Below are 20,099 nucleotides of genomic sequence, written 5' to 3'. Positions count from 1 at the left end.
ACATAAGAAATAGAATCTGATGTAGGATAATTCATAATGTCATAAAGGAATAGGAGTAGAATTAGGCCATTTGGTCCATCAAGTCTACTTCGCCATTCAATCATAGCTGATCTATCTCTCCTTCCTAACCCCATTCTCCTGCCTTCTCCCCATAACCTCTGACACTCGTACTAATCAACCTTTCAATGCTTGTTCCACCATTCAAAACTATTGTGGTTGATCTTTTACCTCAGCAGTACTTTTCTGCACTAACTCAATATTGCCTAGATTCCCTTAATACTAAAATCTATTCCCTTTCAATATACTCAGCGATTGAGCCTTCCATAGAGAGAATACTAATGAAATTCCTCGTATGTTGCAAAACATACTTGGCTAATAAAGTATTATTGTAATTGATAGATTGTGATTGTGATTGACACATTATTTTCTTCAGAAAAGCACACAATTTCACCTTATGGTAGTGAGCTATTTGAACTATCATAACTGTACTATATTGCCAATGACACTATGAAGAAACAAATATAGATGCATTACAGAGGTATTTAACAGCAGAAATCTAGAAAGCATTTTGTAACAATCTATTTAGTTGGCAGTCAGGCAGTTAACTTCCTGCTAATGTAAAATATGGATCACATGGAAACGATATTGTCGGAGTTTTACCTTCTAACGCTTGGGAGACTGGGCTCGAGCATTTGGTCACTGATGCATAAACAGGTCCAGGACTGCTGACAAAATAAATTATAGAGATCAGTGATTTAAATCATTTGGAAGTGGGCATGAATCTAAACATATTTTAAACAAATAACTTTGCTGGCAGGTGGCATAGATTACATGATTCAAATAAAACTATTCTGCAATCTTCTTCTTCTTCTTGCGAATGAAACATAAACCAAAGAAATAATTAGATCTCAAGCTGGGTGTTGAGCAGCCAGGTTGTTGTCTGCAATAATCATACATTAGTTGATTCCCTTTGAGTTCAGGGACATCCCATAAGTTGCCGAGCCGATGGGCTGGATACACCATGTAACATGTCCCCAACCTTCACATCTACCACAGCTTAGCATATCTTGCTTTTAGAAAAAAATAGTAATCTCAGCTAAGTTGTTAGTTCAGTTTTCGTTATTTCTCCGTGTATGTATACTCACATTAAAATGATTTAAATTCAACTACTTTTAAACATCTGATTAATCGAGGCTTTAAAAGAAATATCAAACAGGCCTTTGACCTCACAACCTGTCAAAAGCAATTGGGGCAATACTGCAGTGTCAGAGTGCCTTAAGGGCCTGTCCCACTTGGACGACCTAATCCACGAGTTTAGAAGACCCTAGACGCTAGAAAAAAATGTCAAGGTCGTGTTGACTCGCTGAAGTAAAAGACCTCATACAACCTCCTACGACTATGTCTACAACCTCCTACGACTATGTCTACGACCTCCTACGACTATGTCTACGACCTCCTACGACCCCCCTCGACCTCAGTCTTCCACACCTAAGACCAACTACAACTAGCTAAGAGTGGAAAATGATCACATGATAAAATGATGTCATGTTTACATTTTTTTTCTCGGGCCAGTTACCGACCTACGACTACCCACAACTATCTACGACTACCTACTACGACCTACCTACGACCTACCTATGAGTAAAAAGTATCAATTTTTTCCATGCCGACCTTTTTTTTTACTCGTGGACATTTTTTATCAAGATGGAAAAAACGCCGCGACCTTCTTGAGGCCACGAGTACGCGGAGACCACTCACGAGCATGAGGAAGAGTTACGAAGACCTCCTATGACCTCGTGGCGACCATGCTTTGAGTATGAGTCAAGGGCAAACTCGGCAGAGGTCGCCAATTAGGTCGTGAAAGTGGGACAGGGGCTTTAGGATTCATTGCCCAGAGGCCCAACTATCAGCTTCTGGTCCAGTCCACTGTGGAACAGCTACAGAATCAAGGCAGCTACATCACTGCAGACTTTTAGTTTATCTAGGTTGGATCGACTGTAAACCAGCTCATTAAATTTTGATTGTTTCCATATTATCAAATATCTGACAACAGACTTGGGAAATATAAAATAATAAACAAGGAGAAACTTACTCCACTGATAGCTGTGTATGCTCACTGATCACCTTGACATATGACCTGGGAAACCATCCCTTTGCACCACGAACCTCTCCAAACCACCAGTTATCCTGTTGTTCCAAGACCTCAATCATATCATCTTTCGAAAAATTCAAGTGGTTTTCTTTCTTTGCTGTCCATGAACAAAGAGCCAGGGCCTTAAAAGCCGTTACATTTTCAACCTACAAAAAAATGGAACAGTTTAAATAATATTTTTGAAATTGTATAAAGATGAAAATTATAAAAACAAGAATAATTTAATTTATTTACAGGGTGTGAATATTACTGGTTGTATCAGCATTTATATTAATTTCTGAGTGTCCTGGGATGGAAGGCTTGCAAGCAATTTTAGAGGTTAATTAAAATTTAACCACATTGCTGTGATCTAGATTCATATATAGAACAGGTGGGTTGGCATAATTCCTTCTCTGAAGGCCCATTAATGATTAATACTTTTTACTTTTAATTATTCGAATTTTAATTCCCTTTAGTAGAATTCAAGCTCATATTTATGGATCAATATTTCCACCTCAGGATACTGATCTAATATCTTATCTCATCATGCCAGAGAATTCCTGATTCAATTATGCAAAGAATGTAAAAAATACATCTATAAGAAATTAATGTAGTATGTAGATAGGTATATCTCGTTGATCAATAGAACCGGGGAGGTAGCTCACCTGCAGCCAGGAGCAGAATAAAAAGAATATGGATGAGATTAGGTCTAAATAAACACCCTGGGGATGGCACACCTTGGACATATACTCATAAAATAATTTTATGAGTAAGGCCTGTGACAAGGTTCCACATGGAAGGTTGGTTAAGAAGGTTCAATTGTTGGGTATTAATGGTGGAGTAGCAAGATGGATTCAACAGTGGCTGAATGGGAGAAGCCAGAGAGTAATGGTGGATGGCTGTTTGTCAGGTTGGAGGCCGGTGACTAGTGGGGTGCCTCAGGGATCTGTGTTGGGTCCACTGTTGTTTGTCATATACATCAATGATCTGGATGATGGTGTGGTAAATTGGATTAGTAAGTATGCAGATGATACCAAGATAGGTGGTGTTGTGGATAATGAAGTAGATTTTTAAAGTCTAGAGAGATTTAGGCCATTTGGAAGAGTGGGCTGAAAGATGGCAGATGGAGTTTAATGCTGATAAGTGTGAGGTACTACATCTTGGCAGGACAAATCAAAATAGGATGTACATGGTAAATGGTAGAGAATTGAGGAATGCAGTTGAACAGAGGGATCTAGGAATAACTGTGCATAGTTCCCTGAAGGTGGAATCTCATGTAGATAGGGTGGTAAAGAAAGCTTTTGGTGTGCTGGTCTTTATAAATCAGAGCATTGAGTATAGACGTTGGGATGTAATGTTAAAATTGTACAAGGCATTTGTGAGGCCAATTCTGGAGTATGGTGTACAATTTTGGTCGCCAAATTATGGGAAAGATGTCAACAAAATAGAGAGAGTACAGAGGAGATTTACTAGAATGTTGCCTGGATTTCAGCACCTAAGTTACAGAGAAAGGTTGAACAAGTTAGGTCTTTATTCTATGGAGTGCAGAAGGTTAAGGGGGGACTTGATAGAGGTCTTTAAAATGATGAGAGGGATAGACAGAGTTGACATGGATAAGCTTTTTCCATTGAGAGTAGGGAAGATTCAAACAAGAGGACATGATTTGAGAAATAAGGGACAGAAGTTTAGGGGTAACATGAGGGGGAACTTCTTTACTCAGAGAGTGGTAGCTGTGTGGAATGAGCTTCCAGTGGAAGTGGTGGAGGCAGGTTCGATTTTATCATTTAAAAATAAATTGGATAGGTATATGGACGGGAAAGGAATGGAGAGTTATGGTCTGAGTGCAGGTAGATGGGACTAGGTGAGAATAAGTGTTCGGCACGAACTAGAAGGGGCGAGATGGCCTGTTTCCGTGCTGTAATTGTTATATGGTTATATATATTTTGGTGAAGGAGGAGAATGGGACAACTGGAAATACCTCTCATGCACATCAAATGTCAGTGCTTCAATAGTCTCAACGGAAAGGGCATGCAGTTCTGGTAACATTCGAGTTGCTACCATCTGGCAGGAGGTACATAAGCCTAAAGTCCAACACAACCAGATTCAGCAACTGTTACTTTTATAAAACCATCAGCTTTTTTGAACTACCTGCACAACCTTAATTCTTTCTCAGCAAGGGAACACTATGAACTATAGTGCACTTTTTGCATTATAATAGACCTGTTTTCTAATTATTTTTGCATTTTTTGTTGTTTTGTACAAGCGGTCAGAGTGATACAGTGTTGAAACAGGCCATTCAGCCAACTTGCCCACACCAGCCAACACTAGTCCCATGTGTACTAGTTCCACCTGCCTGTGTTTGGCCAATATCTCTCTAAACCTGTCCTATCCATGTACCTGTCTAATTGCTTCTAAACGTTGCAATAGTCCGTGCCTCAATTACCTCCTCCGGCAGTTCGTTCCATACATCCACCACCCTTTACGTGAAAACCTCAGATTCCTATAACATCTTTCCCCCTTCACCTTAAACCTATGCCCTCTGGTTCTCGTTCCCCCCACTCTGGGCAAGAGACTCTGTGCATCCACCCGATCCATTCCTCTCATGATTTTATACACCTCTACAAGATCACCTCTCATCCTCCTGCGCTCCAGGGAATAGAGTCCCAGCCTGCTCAACTTCTCCCTATAGCTCAGACCCTCCTGCCTGGCAACATCCTTGTAAATCTTCTCTGCACCCTTTCCAATTTAACACCATCTTCTCAATTACATGGTGCGCAGAACGGAACACAATACTCTAAATGCGGCCTCACCAACGTCTTATATAACTGCAACATGACCCCCTAACTTCTATATTCAATACTCTGACTGATGAAGGCCAATGTGCCAGAGTCTTTTTGACCACCCCATCTACCTGTGGCGAATTTTAAACAACATTTAATAAGAACCCAAGGGGTAACATTTTCACACAATGGGCTGTGGGTCTATGGAACGAGTTGCCAGAGGAAGCAGACGCAGTTACAATACCAATTTTAAACTGTTACTTGGACAGGAAATGGCATCTTGGTCAGTCTGGACGAAGGAAAAAGCCCATTTCCTTGCTGCATGACTCTATGATTTACTAACACCTGTAATGCACAGGAAGTGCACCATTTTGTTATAGCTAGAATGTGTTGTTTCCTTGAAAGCGTCAAGGAAATTTCTTGAACAATTACCAATTCCAGTTCGAGCTTTAGCATTGCAAGTTACAATACATCTAACCACCAGGGGCGCCAGGGCGATGGCTGCCCTGCCGGCAGTCTGTTCGTTTTTTCATTCTTTTTTTATTTTTTAGTGTGTTAAAAGTTTGTTTTAATGTTCTTCGGTTTGTTTTATGTGGGGGGAGGGGGGAGGGGATCGGGGGAAACTTTTTTTCAAGTTCTTACCTTGCCGGAGATGTGATTAATTTTCGGATCACATTCTCCGGGCACTTGCGGCCTTCCATCGATGGAGCTGAAAGCCTCCTCAGACTGACTTTGAGCGGACTTAACATCGGAGCAGATCCCGTGCCTGGGATCGCTCCCACCGCGGACTTTACCATCAAGCTCGCAGTCAGGAGAGGCTAGTCGGGAAACTCCAACGTCGCGGAAGGTTCGACCAGCCCCGACGCGAGGTTCGATCGCCCGGCGCGGGGAAGCTGACATCCCCCCGATGTGGGAGCTGATCGCCTCGATGCGGAGGGCCCGAACGCCGCCGGCTATGGGAGTCAAGATCGTCCCGTCAATGGAGGCTCGAGACCCATGACTGAGGAAAAACTAAGGGAGGACTTGAACTTTATTTCGCCTTCCATCATAGTGAGGAATGTGTAGGAATCACTGTGGTGGAAGTTCATGTTAAAATATGTTTTTGAGTGATCTGTTGCTTTTAATTGTATGACTGACCTGGCAAATGAAATTCCTCGTATGTTGCAAATACTTGCCGAATAAAGTGTGATTCTGATTCTGATTCTGATAAATGAGGGTGCTGCCTCCACCACCTTGCTAAGCAGAGTTCCATACCACAACACACTCTACATTTATAAAAGTTACTCTGCTGCTGCTTTATTACTTGTTTCAATTTGCACAAATCTACGTTCAGTTATGATCTCTGCTCAGCTCAGCGAAATAGTTTCCTTCGCGATCTCTCAATTTTATAGATCATCACTAAATGTCCTCGGTTCAAAAACAACACGAGTCAGTCCAAACTTTCCTCATAGCTAAATTAGTTCAGCCCAAGAGACATGCTCCCAAACTCTTTTGTAACTTCTTTAGGGTTGTCATATTCTTTTTGTAACATGGTGACCAGAAACACATGTAGTCCTCCACAGATCTGGGCCATCAAGCTCTCTGAGTCATTGTCCTTATCTCTTGTATATCTTAGCTATTAAATCTTTTATTCAGTCATTGCATGATCTCCCTGCTCTGGTACTCTATGGCTTAAAGAATAAAGGAAAGTATTCCAAAGGCCAATCTATTCCAATGTTCATTTCAGAATCTGTGGACATGCATTCTCTCCATTCCTGCCTCCTACCATTTATTATGCATTCATTTACAATATTTGCCTTACCCAATGCATTCTCTGGTCTGAATTCTGCTCAATACACATCTGCCCACCTGATAGTCCAATGTAATCGTGTTACTATTTTCCTTATCTGCCACATGGCAAATGTTTGTGCTATCTACATATTTCTCAATGGTGGCTTCCGTCTGTCTAAATCACAGATATATGGAAGTTTAAGTGCAGGTGAGCAGAATAAACAGATTTTTCAAACTGGCAGATGAGGAATGGCAAATGCTGAAATCTTGAGCAAAAGACAATTTTTCAGGGCTGGACTCTTCTTCAAGGAGCCCGAGCTCAAATGTTGCCTATTCATTCCCTCTGCCCACTGAGTTACTGTAGCACTTTGTGCTTTGATCATTCTAATGGATAGGTCAAACCACAGACATACCTGATCATAAATAGGTGACCCGGAACCAGGAGGAAGAGTTGGAGTAAAAGCAGATTTTTGCCACATGGGACTGCCACTTATCCCTGAAAAGGTTCGACTTGATTGAATATTCCCTTCTTCACTTACTTTACTTTGATCTTGGGGTCTATTGGAATGAATTGGCAAATTAAGCATTGCTTCAGATCATTATTTTTGAAAAGTATAGCATTATAAATCACTGTATTGCCATGAACATATGCCCAGGACTCATTCCTCGTCCTGTACAGGTGTCCACAATTAACTTTCAACTTCCCTTACCCCAATGTCTACCACTATGTCTACCTGTATTTTATTGAACATTTCTTCATTAGCCAGAAAATTATAAATATTTTGTCAGTTGCCACCCATTATGTCCACTGGATCCTTGCCCCCCATCTGGGTCATGTTTTTCTTTATCTCCCCTCATGCTTTCCATTATTACTTTCCATACCTGTAGCCTTTGAGTCCCTATTTATCAACTTGCAGTTTCTGTCTCCACTATCACCTTCTCCTCCACCTACTGGCTGCATCTGCACTTTACAACCCCTTTTCTTGATAGTTACTTCCACGTATCACCCAAATGCCTCGGAATCCCAACTCCCTCTCTCTCCCTCCTTCTGTCCATCACCCCCCCTCATTCCTACCTGCTTCACCCCTCCTCCTCCCTTCTTTACACCAGCCATCTTCCCTCCCCACTCTCAGTCATAAATTGAGTCTCAATTCGAATTATTAACCATTTATTTTCCCTCATAGTTACTACAGCAGTTTGAATTTTTGATTTGAACTAAAATATTTTTGAAAGAAGTGCTTCAATCATAAAGGTAGCACCCAAAACTACAAATTAAATGAAATAATGCTGCTGCAGTCCTGTCATAAAATTTGAATGTCAAGTCAAGGAAGCATTAAAACCTTAATAAAGTGGAAGTCTGAGACACGAACCCAGGAGACACTGAGGTAGTTGAAACAGGTTTTGTAGGTGGCAATAATGCCCTTTTGGGGGATAAAGGAGCTGCATTCTCCGCCGCCTTCTCTACGTAGTTTACTGGGAACCAACCAGCTTTCCCTTGTAAAGACCCATACAGCCAGCTTGATTCCCCCTCAGTTGTTTCATCAACCTGTGGATGACAGAATAAAGTTAAACTCAGGAATAAAAGGTGGTAAAAAAGTTCTACTCTTGAATTTCAATTTCCAGTAGTTGTGCCTGCTGCAGTTCCAATAATTTTAATATATAAATGATAAAACTATACTTTATGCATTGATGTGTACAACAAGATTGTGATGTAGCAGCCCCTCTATATATTGCACTCAGTTCAGATCACATCCAAAGTTGATATCTCAACATGGCATCACACAAACCATATCTGAGTAAAGTCTTCAGAAGAGAAAGAAGAAGAATTGAATCAAGACAGAATGCTTGTGCAGGTATATCACACTATATAAAAGCCTAACTTCCACGAGTTCAACAAAATAATCACACGGTGCTTCTCACAATAAGGCAAAGCGGATTTTCATGGGCTCCAAAATGCAAGCGTTTTGGTTTTAGGTATTAAATGCATCCAAGTCAAAGACTACATAAGATTTAGGAATTAGCTAATGCAGCACATTTTAAGACTTATGGTAGCTGGATACTTGTACAGTATTTATTTTTTCAATGCTCACCTGCTGTCTAACAACTAAGGCACTTGAACAAATAAGAATAGAGCAACTCACTTAATAACAAATTCCTACCTCTATTAAATCTCCAGCCTGAAAGCTGAGTTCATCATTATTTCTTGCTTCAAATGGATATAATGCCCGGTAATTTGCCAACACAGCAGATTTTCTATGCATGGAGGTTGCACTTTTGTTGATTGGCCCTGCAGAGAACATTTAAATGCATGATTGACTTGCTAATTACTAGCATTATTTTGTGTCTCAGTTTGCGAAACAAATGCATTAATATTAGGCTAAAGCTAGTGGTTCTCATTTTCCCAAATAAGTTTTTTTTAAAAAGAGCATCGGGGACATATTGAACACGATGCCAAGACAACTAAAGTTGTGAATAAAATCTAAAACATTCAGGAGCAATGTTTTCACGTACTGTTCAGAGACTGATGTCAATCGCAGTTTAATAGGAGAATAGCAATATACTGAAACAACATGCACATGTAATGGTAGCAATTTGTCAAAGTATCATGCGGTGCCAAGTGATGATAACAACATGCCATCTCCCGAGGTGGTAGAAATGTAATAAAGTACCACGTGATGGCGGCAATTCATTGAGACAACATGTACAGCATCATGAAGTAATAAACTGGTACTTTGAGCAGGGTCATAAAATGCTAATACACAGGTTTAAACACCAGAATATTGATCCAATTTCAATTATACAACAAATTAGAAATTAAGGAAAAGGAAGAAATCAAACTGAAGTTAAACAAGTAGAGAAAGCAAGTAACTTTTTAGCATGTTGAAATAGAGATTTATGCATAGTCAATATTAACTAATGCTGCACGGGAGGGTTTAAACTAGATTGGCAGGTGGGTGAGATCTCACACAGAACAGAGGCAGTGAGAGATTAGTTGGCATGGAGGGTGGTGAGGGAAAGGTTGGTGGACAGAATAGGCAGGAGAAAGGCAGAGAGCGAGGAAGAGGGTTGATTTAAATTGCACGTATTTTAATGCAAGGGGCAGAAAGCCTTTGATAAGGTCCCACAGGCGATTAGTGGGCAAAATTAGAGCACATAGTATTGGGGGTAGGGTATTGACATGGATAGATAATTGGTTGGCAGACAGGAAACAAAGAGTAGGAATAAACAGGTCCCTGTCAGAATGGCAGGTAGTTGTGAGTGGAATGCCGCAAAGATCGGTGCTGGGACCAACATCAGTGAGAGGGCAACACTGGATCTAGTATTGGGAAATTGTGAGGAGCCTTTTGGGACTAGTGACTACAGTTCGATTAGGCTTAAGATAGTTATGGATAGGGACAGAGAGGGCCCACGTGTTAAACTGCTCAACTGGGGTAAGGCCAGCTTTGAGAGTATGAGAGGTCTCGCTCAAGTTGACTGGAGCAGGTTATTTGAGGGGAATGGAACATCGGCCAAGTGGGATGTTTTTAAAAGTGTGCTGAGAAAAGCTCAGGATACATAAGTCTCCGTTAGAGTGTAGGGCAAAGCAGGCAAACGTAAGGACGCTTGGCTGACGAGAGAAATTGAGGCATTGGTCAAAAACAAGAAGGATGCATGGGGCAGGTATAGGCAGATGGGACCGTGCAGCCCTGGAAGAGTTTCGGGAACTAAGGTGTAAACTGAAAAAGGAGATCAGAAGGGCAAAAAGGGGCCAGGAGATAGCTCTGGCGGATAGCATTAAGAAGATTTTATAAATACGTAAGGGGGAAAAGGGTAACTGGAGAGAGAGTGGGACCTCTCAGGAAATAAAGAGGTCACCTCGGTGTGGAGCCACAGGAGATGGGCAAGGTCCACAATGAGTATTTCTCCTCCGTATTAACCGAGGAGAAAGACAGTAGGACAGAGGAACTTAGGGCAGTCTATGGAAGTGTCTTGAGAGCAGTCAGTATTACGGTCGAAGTGCTGAAGGTACTATCGTGTATGAAGGAAGACAAATCTTCAGGGCCTGATCAGATATATCCGAGGCAAATGTTGTGCCTCTATTCAAGAAGGGCTGCAGGGAAAATGCTGAGAAATATAGGCCGGTGAGCTTAACATCTGTAATTGGAAAGTTACTAGAGAGTATTCTGAGGGATAGGTAATATAGGCATTTGGACGGGCAAGGGCTGATTAGGGATAGTCAGCATGGTTTTGTATGTCTCACAAAACTGATTGAGTTTTTTGAAGACGTGACCAAAAAGGTCGATGAGGGCAGAGCTGTAGATGTTGTGTACATGGATTTCAGGTAGGCATTTGACAAGGTTCCGCCTGGTTTGCTGCTCTGGAAGGCTGGGTCGCATGGGATCAAAGGAGAGATAGCTGAATGGATAACAAATTGGCTCCATGGAAGGAAGCAGACGGTGATGGTGGAAGGTAGCTTCTCGGACAGGAGGCCTGCAACTTGTGGTGTGCCACAGGGTTCGGTGCTGGGCCTGTTACTGTTTGTCATCTACATCAATGATTTGGATGAGAACATACAGGGCGAGATTAGCAAATTTGCTGATGATACAAAAGGTGGTGGTTTTGCAGATAGTGAAGATGGTTGTGAAGGATTGCAGCAGGATCTGGATTGGTTGGCCAGGTGGGTTGAGGAATGGTTGATGGAATTTAATACAGAGAAGTGTGAGGTGTTGCATTTTGGGACATCTAACAAGAGCAGGACCTACACAGTGAATGGTAGGCCTCTGGGGAATCGAATCTTGTAGAGGTTCCTTGAAGGTCGAGTCGCAGGTAGATAAGGTGGTCAAAAAGGCTTTTGGCTCATTGACCTTCATCAGTAAGAGTATAGAAGTTGGGAGGTTATGTTGCAGTTGTATAAGACGTTGGTGAGACTGCATTTAGAATAGTGTGTTCAGTTGTGGGCACCATGTTATCGGAAAGATATTGTCAAGCTTGAAACTGTTCAGAGAAGATTTACGAGGATGTTGCCAGGACTAGAGGATGTCAAGTCAAGTCAAGTTTATTCGTCACATACACATACGAGATGTGCAGTGAAATGAAAAGTGGCAATGCTCGCGGACTTTGTGCAAAAAAACAAACAAACAAACGACCAAACAAACTACAAACAGAATCACATATTCTTTTACATATTAAATATTGTGGGCGGAAGGAAAAACATTCAGTAAAGTTAGTCCCTGGTGAGATAGGAGTTTACAGTCCGAATGGCCTCTGGGAAGAAACTCCTTCTCAACGTCTCCGTTCTCACCGCATGGCAACGGAGGCGTTTGCCTGACCGTAGCAGCTGGAACAGTCCGTTGCAGGGGTGGAAGGGGTCTCCCATGGTTTTATTGGCTCATGGAGTTGCACCTCCTGATGTATAGTTCCTGCAGGGGGGCGAGTGAAGTTCCCATAGTGCGTTCGGCCGAACGCACTACTCTCTGCAGAGCCTTCTTGTCCTGGGCAGAGCAATTCCCAAACCAGATGGTAATATTTCCGGACAAGATGCTTTCCACAGCCGCTGAGTAGAAGCACTTTCTGTGAGCTTTCTGTGAGCCGCTGAGTAGAAGCACAATGTGAGCTTTCAGTAGAGGTTGAGTAGGCTGGGTCTCTATTCCTTGGAGCGCAGGAGGATAATAATAATAATGGATGGGATTTATATAGCGCCTTTCTAATACTCAAGGCGCTTTACATCGCATTATTCATTCACTCCTCAGTCACACTCGGTGGTGGTAAGCTACTTCTGTAGCCACAGCTGCCCTGGGGCAGACTGACGGAAGCGTGGCTGCCAATCTGCGCCTACGGCCCCTCCGACCACCACCAATCACTCACACACATTCACACACATTCACACACAGGCAAAGGTGGGTGAAGTGTCTTGCCCAAGGACACAACGACAGTATGCACTCCAAGCGGGATTCGAACCGGCTACCTTCCGGTTGCCAGCCGAACACTTAGCCCATTGTGCCATCTGTCGTCCCAAGGATGAGGGGTGATCTTACAGAGGTGTACAAAATCATGAGAGGAATAGATTGGGTAGATGCACAGAATCTCTTGCCCAGAGTAGGGGAATAGAGGACTAGAGGACAAAGGTTCAAGGTGAAGGGGAAAAGATTTAATTGGAATCTGAGAGGTACCTTTTTCACACAATGGGTGTATGAAACAAGCTGCTGGATGAGGTAGTTGAGGTTGAGACTATCCCAATGTTTAAGAAACAGTTAGACAGGTACATGAATAGGACAGATTTGGAGAGATATGGACCAAGCGCAGGCAGGTGGGACTAGTGTAGCTGGGACATGTTGGTCAGTGTGGGCAAGTTGGGCCGAAGGCTGTTTCCACACTGTATCACTCTAACTACAAACAAAAGTCCAGTACATAAAGTAATATTGGTGAAATATTTTTTGAATAATTTCGATCACTCTATAAAATTGATTACTTGGAAATGGAATATAAAGTACACTGTAAAAAAGGAGATTTGTAAAAATTACAAAAAATGCTTGTTTTAAATCCGTAATAATCTTTTTTGTTAAAGGTTTGTGGTTGCTGAGGGTTCCCAACTAATCACTGTGAGTTAACAAGTGACACCAGTTTGCAGACTGGCTCCCAGCATGTACTTTTACGAAAATTCAAAATTAGTGCAACATCCATTTGTGCAAATTCCTAGAAACGATGATACAAAAATTAATGAGTATTCATGGGAAATAAATCTAACCAGGATTTATTGAAAAATGTACTTGATGAATTTTGTATTCTGAGGAGATTTTCTTAATTTAATTCATTTTTTGCGACTGCCCTTGAGAAGGTGCTGATGAGCCTTTTTCTTGAACTATTATAGCCTTCTGCTAAAGGTACGACCATAGTTTTATTGAACGGGAAGTTTCAGGATACAAACCAAATTACATTGAGAGACGGGTGATATATCCACCGAATCTGGGTGGTGGGTAATTTGGAGGGGAACCTACAAGTTGTGTCACAGCCTTTTTCATCACCCTTAGTTGATTAATGGAAAAGGAGCAAAAGAAAACCTTTTGTAGTTTCTCCTTCTCCACGGCATCTGCTCACAAGATGAGGCTTTCCATTCTAGGATATCTGAAATGTCCTGTTTCTTTAGTAAAATCCCTTCTGCATAGATGGATCCCTCACCCGCAGCTCCTCTATGTCCCGCAGTTCTGCTCTCGCTCCGCTCCCCCAGACAGAACAAGGATAGAGCCCCCCAGTCCTCGCCTTTAACCCACCAGCCTCCGTATCCAACATTCTCTGACATTTCCGTCACCTCCAAAGTGATCCCCCCACCAGTCACATCTTCTCATCCCCACCCCTTTCCACCTTCCGCAGAGACCAGTCCCTCCGCAACTCCTTGGTTCACTTACCCCTTCCCATCCAAACCACCCCCTCCCCAGGAACCTCACCCTGCAACCACAGATGACGCAATACATACATCCAGGGACCCCCAGCAGTCCTTCCAGGTGAGACAGAGCACCTCCTCTAACCTCATCTACTGTATTCAGTGTTCCCGATTTGTCCTCCTTTACATCGGCAAAACCAAGAGTAGAAACAAAATGCTGGAGTAACTCAACGGGACAGACAGCATCTATGGATAGAAGGGATGGGTGACGTTTCGAGTCGAAACTGTAGGGTCTTGACCTCATACGTCACCCATTTCTTCTATCCAGAGATGCTGTCTGTCACGCTGAGTTACTCCAGCATTTTGTGTCTATCTTCGGTGTGAACCAGCATCTGCAGTGCCTTCCAACACAAGACCAAGAGTAGATTTGGCGACCATTTTGTGGAACACTTGCTCTTGATCTGCCAAGGTCTGCTAGATTTCCCTTTTGCTAAATATTATAACTCCTCTTCCCATTCCTGTAGTGACTTTTCTGTCCTGGGCCGACTCCATTACCAGAGTGAGGCGACACCCAAACTGGAGGAACAGTATCTCATATTCAGCTTAGGTAGCTTACAAAGCAATGGTAATTCTCCAATTTTAGGTAATTTATCAATCCACACCCCCCACTCCCCCCCTCCACCCCCTTCTTCCCCTAGGTAGGGCATATGGAAGAGAGGGGAGGCGTGCCCCTCTTTTCCACGCCTCTCCTCTCTTCCATATGCCCTACCTGAGCTTGCACCCATTTCCCCCCTCCTCATCCAGCTACATTCATTCTTCTGGCTTCACAATTCACAATTCTTCTATTATTATCTCACACCTTTAGCCTTTTCAATTTCTGGCCTTCGTCCAAACATCTGCCTCTTCAACCACCCCACCCCCCTCCCCCTCACTGGTATCCACCTATCGCTTGACAGGTTTTGTCCTGTCCCTCCTCTCATCCAGCTTTCTTTCCCGCATCTGCAATCTGTCTGAAGAAGGGTCTGACCCAAAAGATCACTTACCCATGTTCTCTGGAAATCCTGCCTAACCCGCTGAGATACTCCAGCAATTTGTGTCTTTTAATGTTATAGCTTTGATCAGGGATCCTACAGTGAGCTTCTTCTTGAAGTGTGAATAGAATACCAGAGAGGCAAAGAATTAAGCTTAATGATTTAATGAAGACTGGAACTATGTATACTACGATGTACAAACATACTTGCCTTTCCAGCTGATTAGACAATAGGTGCAGGAGTAGGCCATTCGGTCGTTCGAGCCAGCACCGCCATTCAACATGATCATGCTGATCATCCACAATCAGTACCCCGTTCCTGCCTTCTCGCCATATCCCTTGACCACTATCTTTAAGAGCTCTATCTAACTCTCTCTTGAAAGCATCCAGAGAATTGGTCTCCACTGCCTGAGGCAGAGAATTCCACAGATTCACAACTCTCTGGGTGAAAAAGTTTTTCCTCGTCTCCGTTCTAAATGGCCGACCCCTAATTCTTAAACTGTGGCCCCTGGTTCTGGATTCCCCCAACATTAGGAACATGTTTCCTGCCTCTAGCGTGCACAATCCCTTAATAATTTTATATGTTTCAATGAGAACCCTCTCATCCTTCAAAATGAGGAAGATAACTGAACGTTATTGCCTTCCCTCAGTGGGAAACGTTGATACTGCTGTGTGGGGATGTTCATGTTAAACTCTATCGTGTATTGTATTATTTTTATACGTATGGCTGTATGGTAACTCAAATCTCAATGTACCAATTGGTGCATGTGACAATAAATGTAATCTGAACTTGAACTTGAATTCCAGAGTATACAAGCCCAGCCGTTCCATTCTATCAACATATGACAGTTCCACCATCCCAGGAATTAATCTTGTAAACCTACGCTGCACTCCCTCAATAGCAAGAATGTTCTTCCTCAAGTTTGGAGACCAAAACTGTACACAATACTCCAGGTATGGTCTCACTAGGGCCCTGTACAACTGCTCCTTTGCTCCTATACTCAACTCCACTTGTTGTAAAGGCCAACAAGCCATTAGCTTACTTCACTGCCTGCTGTACCTGCATGCTTACTTTCAGTGACTGATGAACACGGACCCCCAGATCTCGTTGTACTTTGCCTTTTCCCAACTTGACACCATTCAGATAATAATCTGCCTTCCTGTTTTTGCCACCAAAGTGGATAACCTCACATTTATCCACATTAAACTGCATCTGCCATGCATCTGCCCACTCACCCAACCTGTCCAAGTCACCCTGCATCCTCATAGCATCCTCCTCACACTTCACACTGCCACCCAGCTTTGTTTCATCTGCAAATTTGCTAATGTTACATTTAATCCCTTCATCATCTAAATCATTAATGTACATTGTAAATAGCTGTGGTTCTAGCACCGAGCCTTGCGGTACCCCACTAGTTATTGCCTGCCATTCTGAAAGGAACCCGTTAATCCCTATCTGTGTTTACTCTTAAAGAGCAAATAATGAAATGTACTAATGACATTAGGAAATTTGGCCCGAAGTTGCAATCCATCATGGACACGGACATGTGTAGGAAAGAACTGCAGATGTTGGTTTAAATTGAAGGTAGGCACAAAATGGTCTTGACCCGAAATGTCACCCATTCCTTCTCTCCAGAGATGCTGCCTGTCCCGATGGGAACAGACATCCTGTCCACTAAAGCTTCTACGTGAGGTGCTGCCTTAAGAGAGTGGTATCTATCCTCAAGGATCCCCCACCACCCTCTTCTCATCATGCAGAAGCCTTAAGTCCTTATCACCAGGTTCAGGAGCAGCTACTTTCCTATATCTGTCAGGTTGTTGAATTAACCCTAATCTGCCTTGATAATGGAAGGCTACTGTCCACCTCTTGCACGACCATGGACTTGTTTTTTTGCTAATTGTGCCATAGAGGGAGTACAGAGAAGGTTCACCAGACTGATTCCTGGGATGTCAGGACTTTCATATGAAGAAAGACTGGATAGACTCGGCTTGTACTCGCTAGAATTTAGAAGATTGAGGGCGGATCTTATAGAAACATACAAAATTCTTAAGGGGTTGGACAGGCTAGATGCAGGAAGATTGTTCCCGATGTTGGGGAAGTCCAGAACAAGGGGTCACAGTTTAAGGATAAGGGGGAAAACTTTTAGGACCGAGATGAGGAAAACATTTTTCACACAGAGAGTGGTGAATCTCTGGAATTCTCTGCCACAGAAGGTAGTTGAGGCCAGTTCATTGGCTATATTTAAGAGGGAGTTAGATGTGGCCCTTGTGGCTAAAGGGATCAGGGGGTATGGAGAGAAGGCAGGTACAGGATACTGAGTTGGATGATCAGCCATGATCATATTGAATGGCCTACTTCTACACCTACTTTCTATGTTTCTATGTTTTGCACTAACGTTTTGCTTCTTTTGCACAACCTTTTCTTTTCAAAATGTTATCATTGATGTATAATTTGTTTTTGTGTGTTTGTCTGAATTTATGTACCTGTGGTATTGCTGCAGGCAAGATTTTCATTGTGCTTTATGTCACCATACCTATGCACATGACAATAGATGCAACTCAACTTGAAATAATTTGAAAATTCGAGTTTACTGTCACAAGTACAGTGTGGTCCTGGTACAGGAAAATCTTGCTTGCAGCAGCATCACAGGCAGGTAGACAGACAAACATAAACTAATCAGTCTATTCTAATAACTCATTTTCTAACCACACAAATACCTTAAATATTTTACAGCTATGGAATTTATTTGTATTGGTCTGGACACAACCCACTCCATCATGCAAACCAACCTCTCTCCCCCCCCCCCCACATATGGATTCCATCTACACTTCACAATGTCTTGCGAAACAGCCAATGTTATCATCGACTGTTCACACCAGTCATTCTCCTTTCTCCTCTTTTTCAAAGGAGGTACAGGAGGTACATAAGTTTGAAAGCACCACCACCAGATTCAAGAACAGTTTCTTCCCCACTGTCTTGAACGAGCCTCTCTTATGGTAAAAATATATTTCCGATGTTTCATTCTACCTTCCGGCCTGCACTTCTTACGGTTTAGTACTCCCTTGTTCTTGTGCTGAAGTATTAGCATCTATTGTGCTTGGATCAGAGATACATTAGATACAAGACAACATGATTTCTGTACCTCCTTTCCTTGTTCCATATATTGGTTTATCATCAAAGATTTTCATCAGGTCTTTGGCTTTAACTTGCACATCAATCTTTCCCCGAGGTTTCTCAGACTCATCGCGTTTCATGGCTTCTTGTCTTTTCTTTTCTTCTTCCTCACGCTGGTGCTTCGTCTCCTCCTCTTTCCGACTCTGAGCTTTCCTTTTTGTTTCCTCTTCACGACGCCGTTTCTCTTCAGCTTCTCTCTGAAGCAGTGCCCGTCTCTTCTTTTCCTCTTCTTCATGACGGTGCTTCTCTTCAGCCTCCCTTTGTAGTTGTGCATGCCTTTTGTTCTCTTCTTCCTCATGGTGCTGCTTCTCTTCAGTAAGTCTTTTACTTTGTGCTTCCATTTCCCTTTGCTTGGCAGCAGACTCTTCATTTTTCAGATTTTCTTCTTTTTGGATTTTATCTTGCAATCGTTCTACCTCCAGCTTCCGCTGCTTGATCTCCTCTTCCCTCATGACATTTAATTTCCAGGTATTTTCTTTTTCTTGTTTTGCTTTTCTAAAACAAATGTAAAAGCAAACTTTTATGGCAATTTTAGCTCAATTGTTCGCCAAAACAAGGAACTGCAGGTGTTGGTATTACAAGTAAAACTCAAAATGCTGGAGTAACACAGTTGGTCAGGTAGCATCTCTGGAGGACATGGATCCATGCCATCCACAGGTGCAACCTGATCTGCAAAGTTACACCAGCACCTTGTATTTTGATCATTTATTCAAATTGTGTTCTGCTCAAAATCAGGCATCACCAATCTTAACACAACTTCGATAAAAGGATTATCTGTGATAACTTGAGGCCAGTGTTGCTGTCGTAATGCTGTTATTGGGTGAGATAGAGGACGACAAGGAATTGTGATGAGCCACAAATAACACGTTAGGGTGCAGTAATGAAGGAGGAAAGATGAACAAATTCTGAACCATTATCATAGATGGATGACAAACAGCAGAAATTATTGGTTCTGCCTTGACAGAGTAAACTAGTTATCTTGGGGAATTTGATGTTGAGGCTAGAAACCTACTATGTGTTCAGATGGAATATTAAGTTCTGTCGCTCATGCTTGCATTGGGCATTATTGTAACTTTGCAGGCGGTGAAGACTGGACAAGTCAAAATGGGAGTGAGATGGAGAATTAAAGTGGTAGTCAACAATAAGCTCAGGGTTACCTTTGTGGGCTGAATGCAAAGCAGTCATCCAATCATACAACAATTCCTTTCCAGTGTAAAGGGATCATAGTGGGAACAAAGAATACAATGCACTAGATTGGACTGATTTGGTCCCTGGATGGTGAGAAGGGAAAAGGTCAAGTGGTGCAAGGGCTGTCAGATGGTAGTGGTTGATGGGGATGGAGTATTAGAGCAGGGAATCATGAAGGGTAAACCCTTTCAAATGTTTGAAGGTGGACAGAAGGGGAATGGGTCTTCGTGGTGGAATCTTGCTGGTGCTGGCAGAAGGTTGATTCATTGAATGCAGATGCTAACAGGATGAAAGGCGAGGATCAGCAGAAGTCTATCTGTATTTCTGTAGCCCAAACTCTATATCTCTCCTGACTAAAAGGAAGGTTGTCCTGCATTTGCGCAATTTAAAATAGTTATTTGTGGATTACAAAAGTCAATGTATTATTAATATATAGATATAAATAGCAACTAGACAAATATCATTTTCCAGTCAAATTAAATTTATTTTTGAAGCTCTAGTAAGTTTTAGTCAAGGTGCTTGTCTGATTTATCTTGGGAAGCAGGGATGAATAACCCATAATGGACTGCTTCAAGCAAGCACAACATCTGCTGAGCTGAGAAATGGCATCTATGACAGCTAATCCACCAGTTTAGCTTAGATAGACAAAGGGCAAAATGGGTTTAGAA

The 20,099-nt window shown here is 42.4% G+C and overlaps 1 protein-coding gene across 7 annotated transcripts in view; it reads right to left on the bottom strand.

Annotated features, from left to right (window-relative positions):
• itsn2 (intersectin 2) overlaps window positions 1–20,099 on the bottom strand; it is a 168,655-nt gene that overhangs the window by 48,715 nt on the left and 99,841 nt on the right. For 5 of the 7 annotated variants that reach the window (XM_033021309.1, XM_033021313.1, XM_033021312.1 and 2 more), the window contains 6 exons: window positions 18,212–18,738; window positions 8,841–8,968; window positions 8,052–8,227; window positions 7,095–7,239; window positions 2,093–2,298; window positions 661–725 (listed from right to left, as the gene is read on the bottom strand). In XM_033021309.1, coding sequence (XP_032877200.1) covers window positions 661–725; window positions 2,093–2,298; window positions 7,095–7,239; window positions 8,052–8,227; window positions 8,841–8,968; window positions 18,212–18,738 — 1,247 coding nt within the window. The remainder of the gene's footprint in view (window positions 1–660; window positions 726–2,092; window positions 2,299–7,094; window positions 7,240–8,051; window positions 8,228–8,840; window positions 8,969–18,211; window positions 18,739–20,099) is intronic. The other 2 variants (XM_033021311.1, XM_033021315.1) reach the window with 1 other exon arrangement.

The sequence above is a fragment of the Amblyraja radiata genome, chromosome 5 (genome assembly GCF_010909765.2).
Source record: "Amblyraja radiata isolate CabotCenter1 chromosome 5, sAmbRad1.1.pri, whole genome shotgun sequence".
Taxonomy (NCBI): Eukaryota; Metazoa; Chordata; class Chondrichthyes; order Rajiformes; family Rajidae; genus Amblyraja; species Amblyraja radiata.
This window is presented reverse-complemented; position numbering and strand designations above follow the sequence as displayed.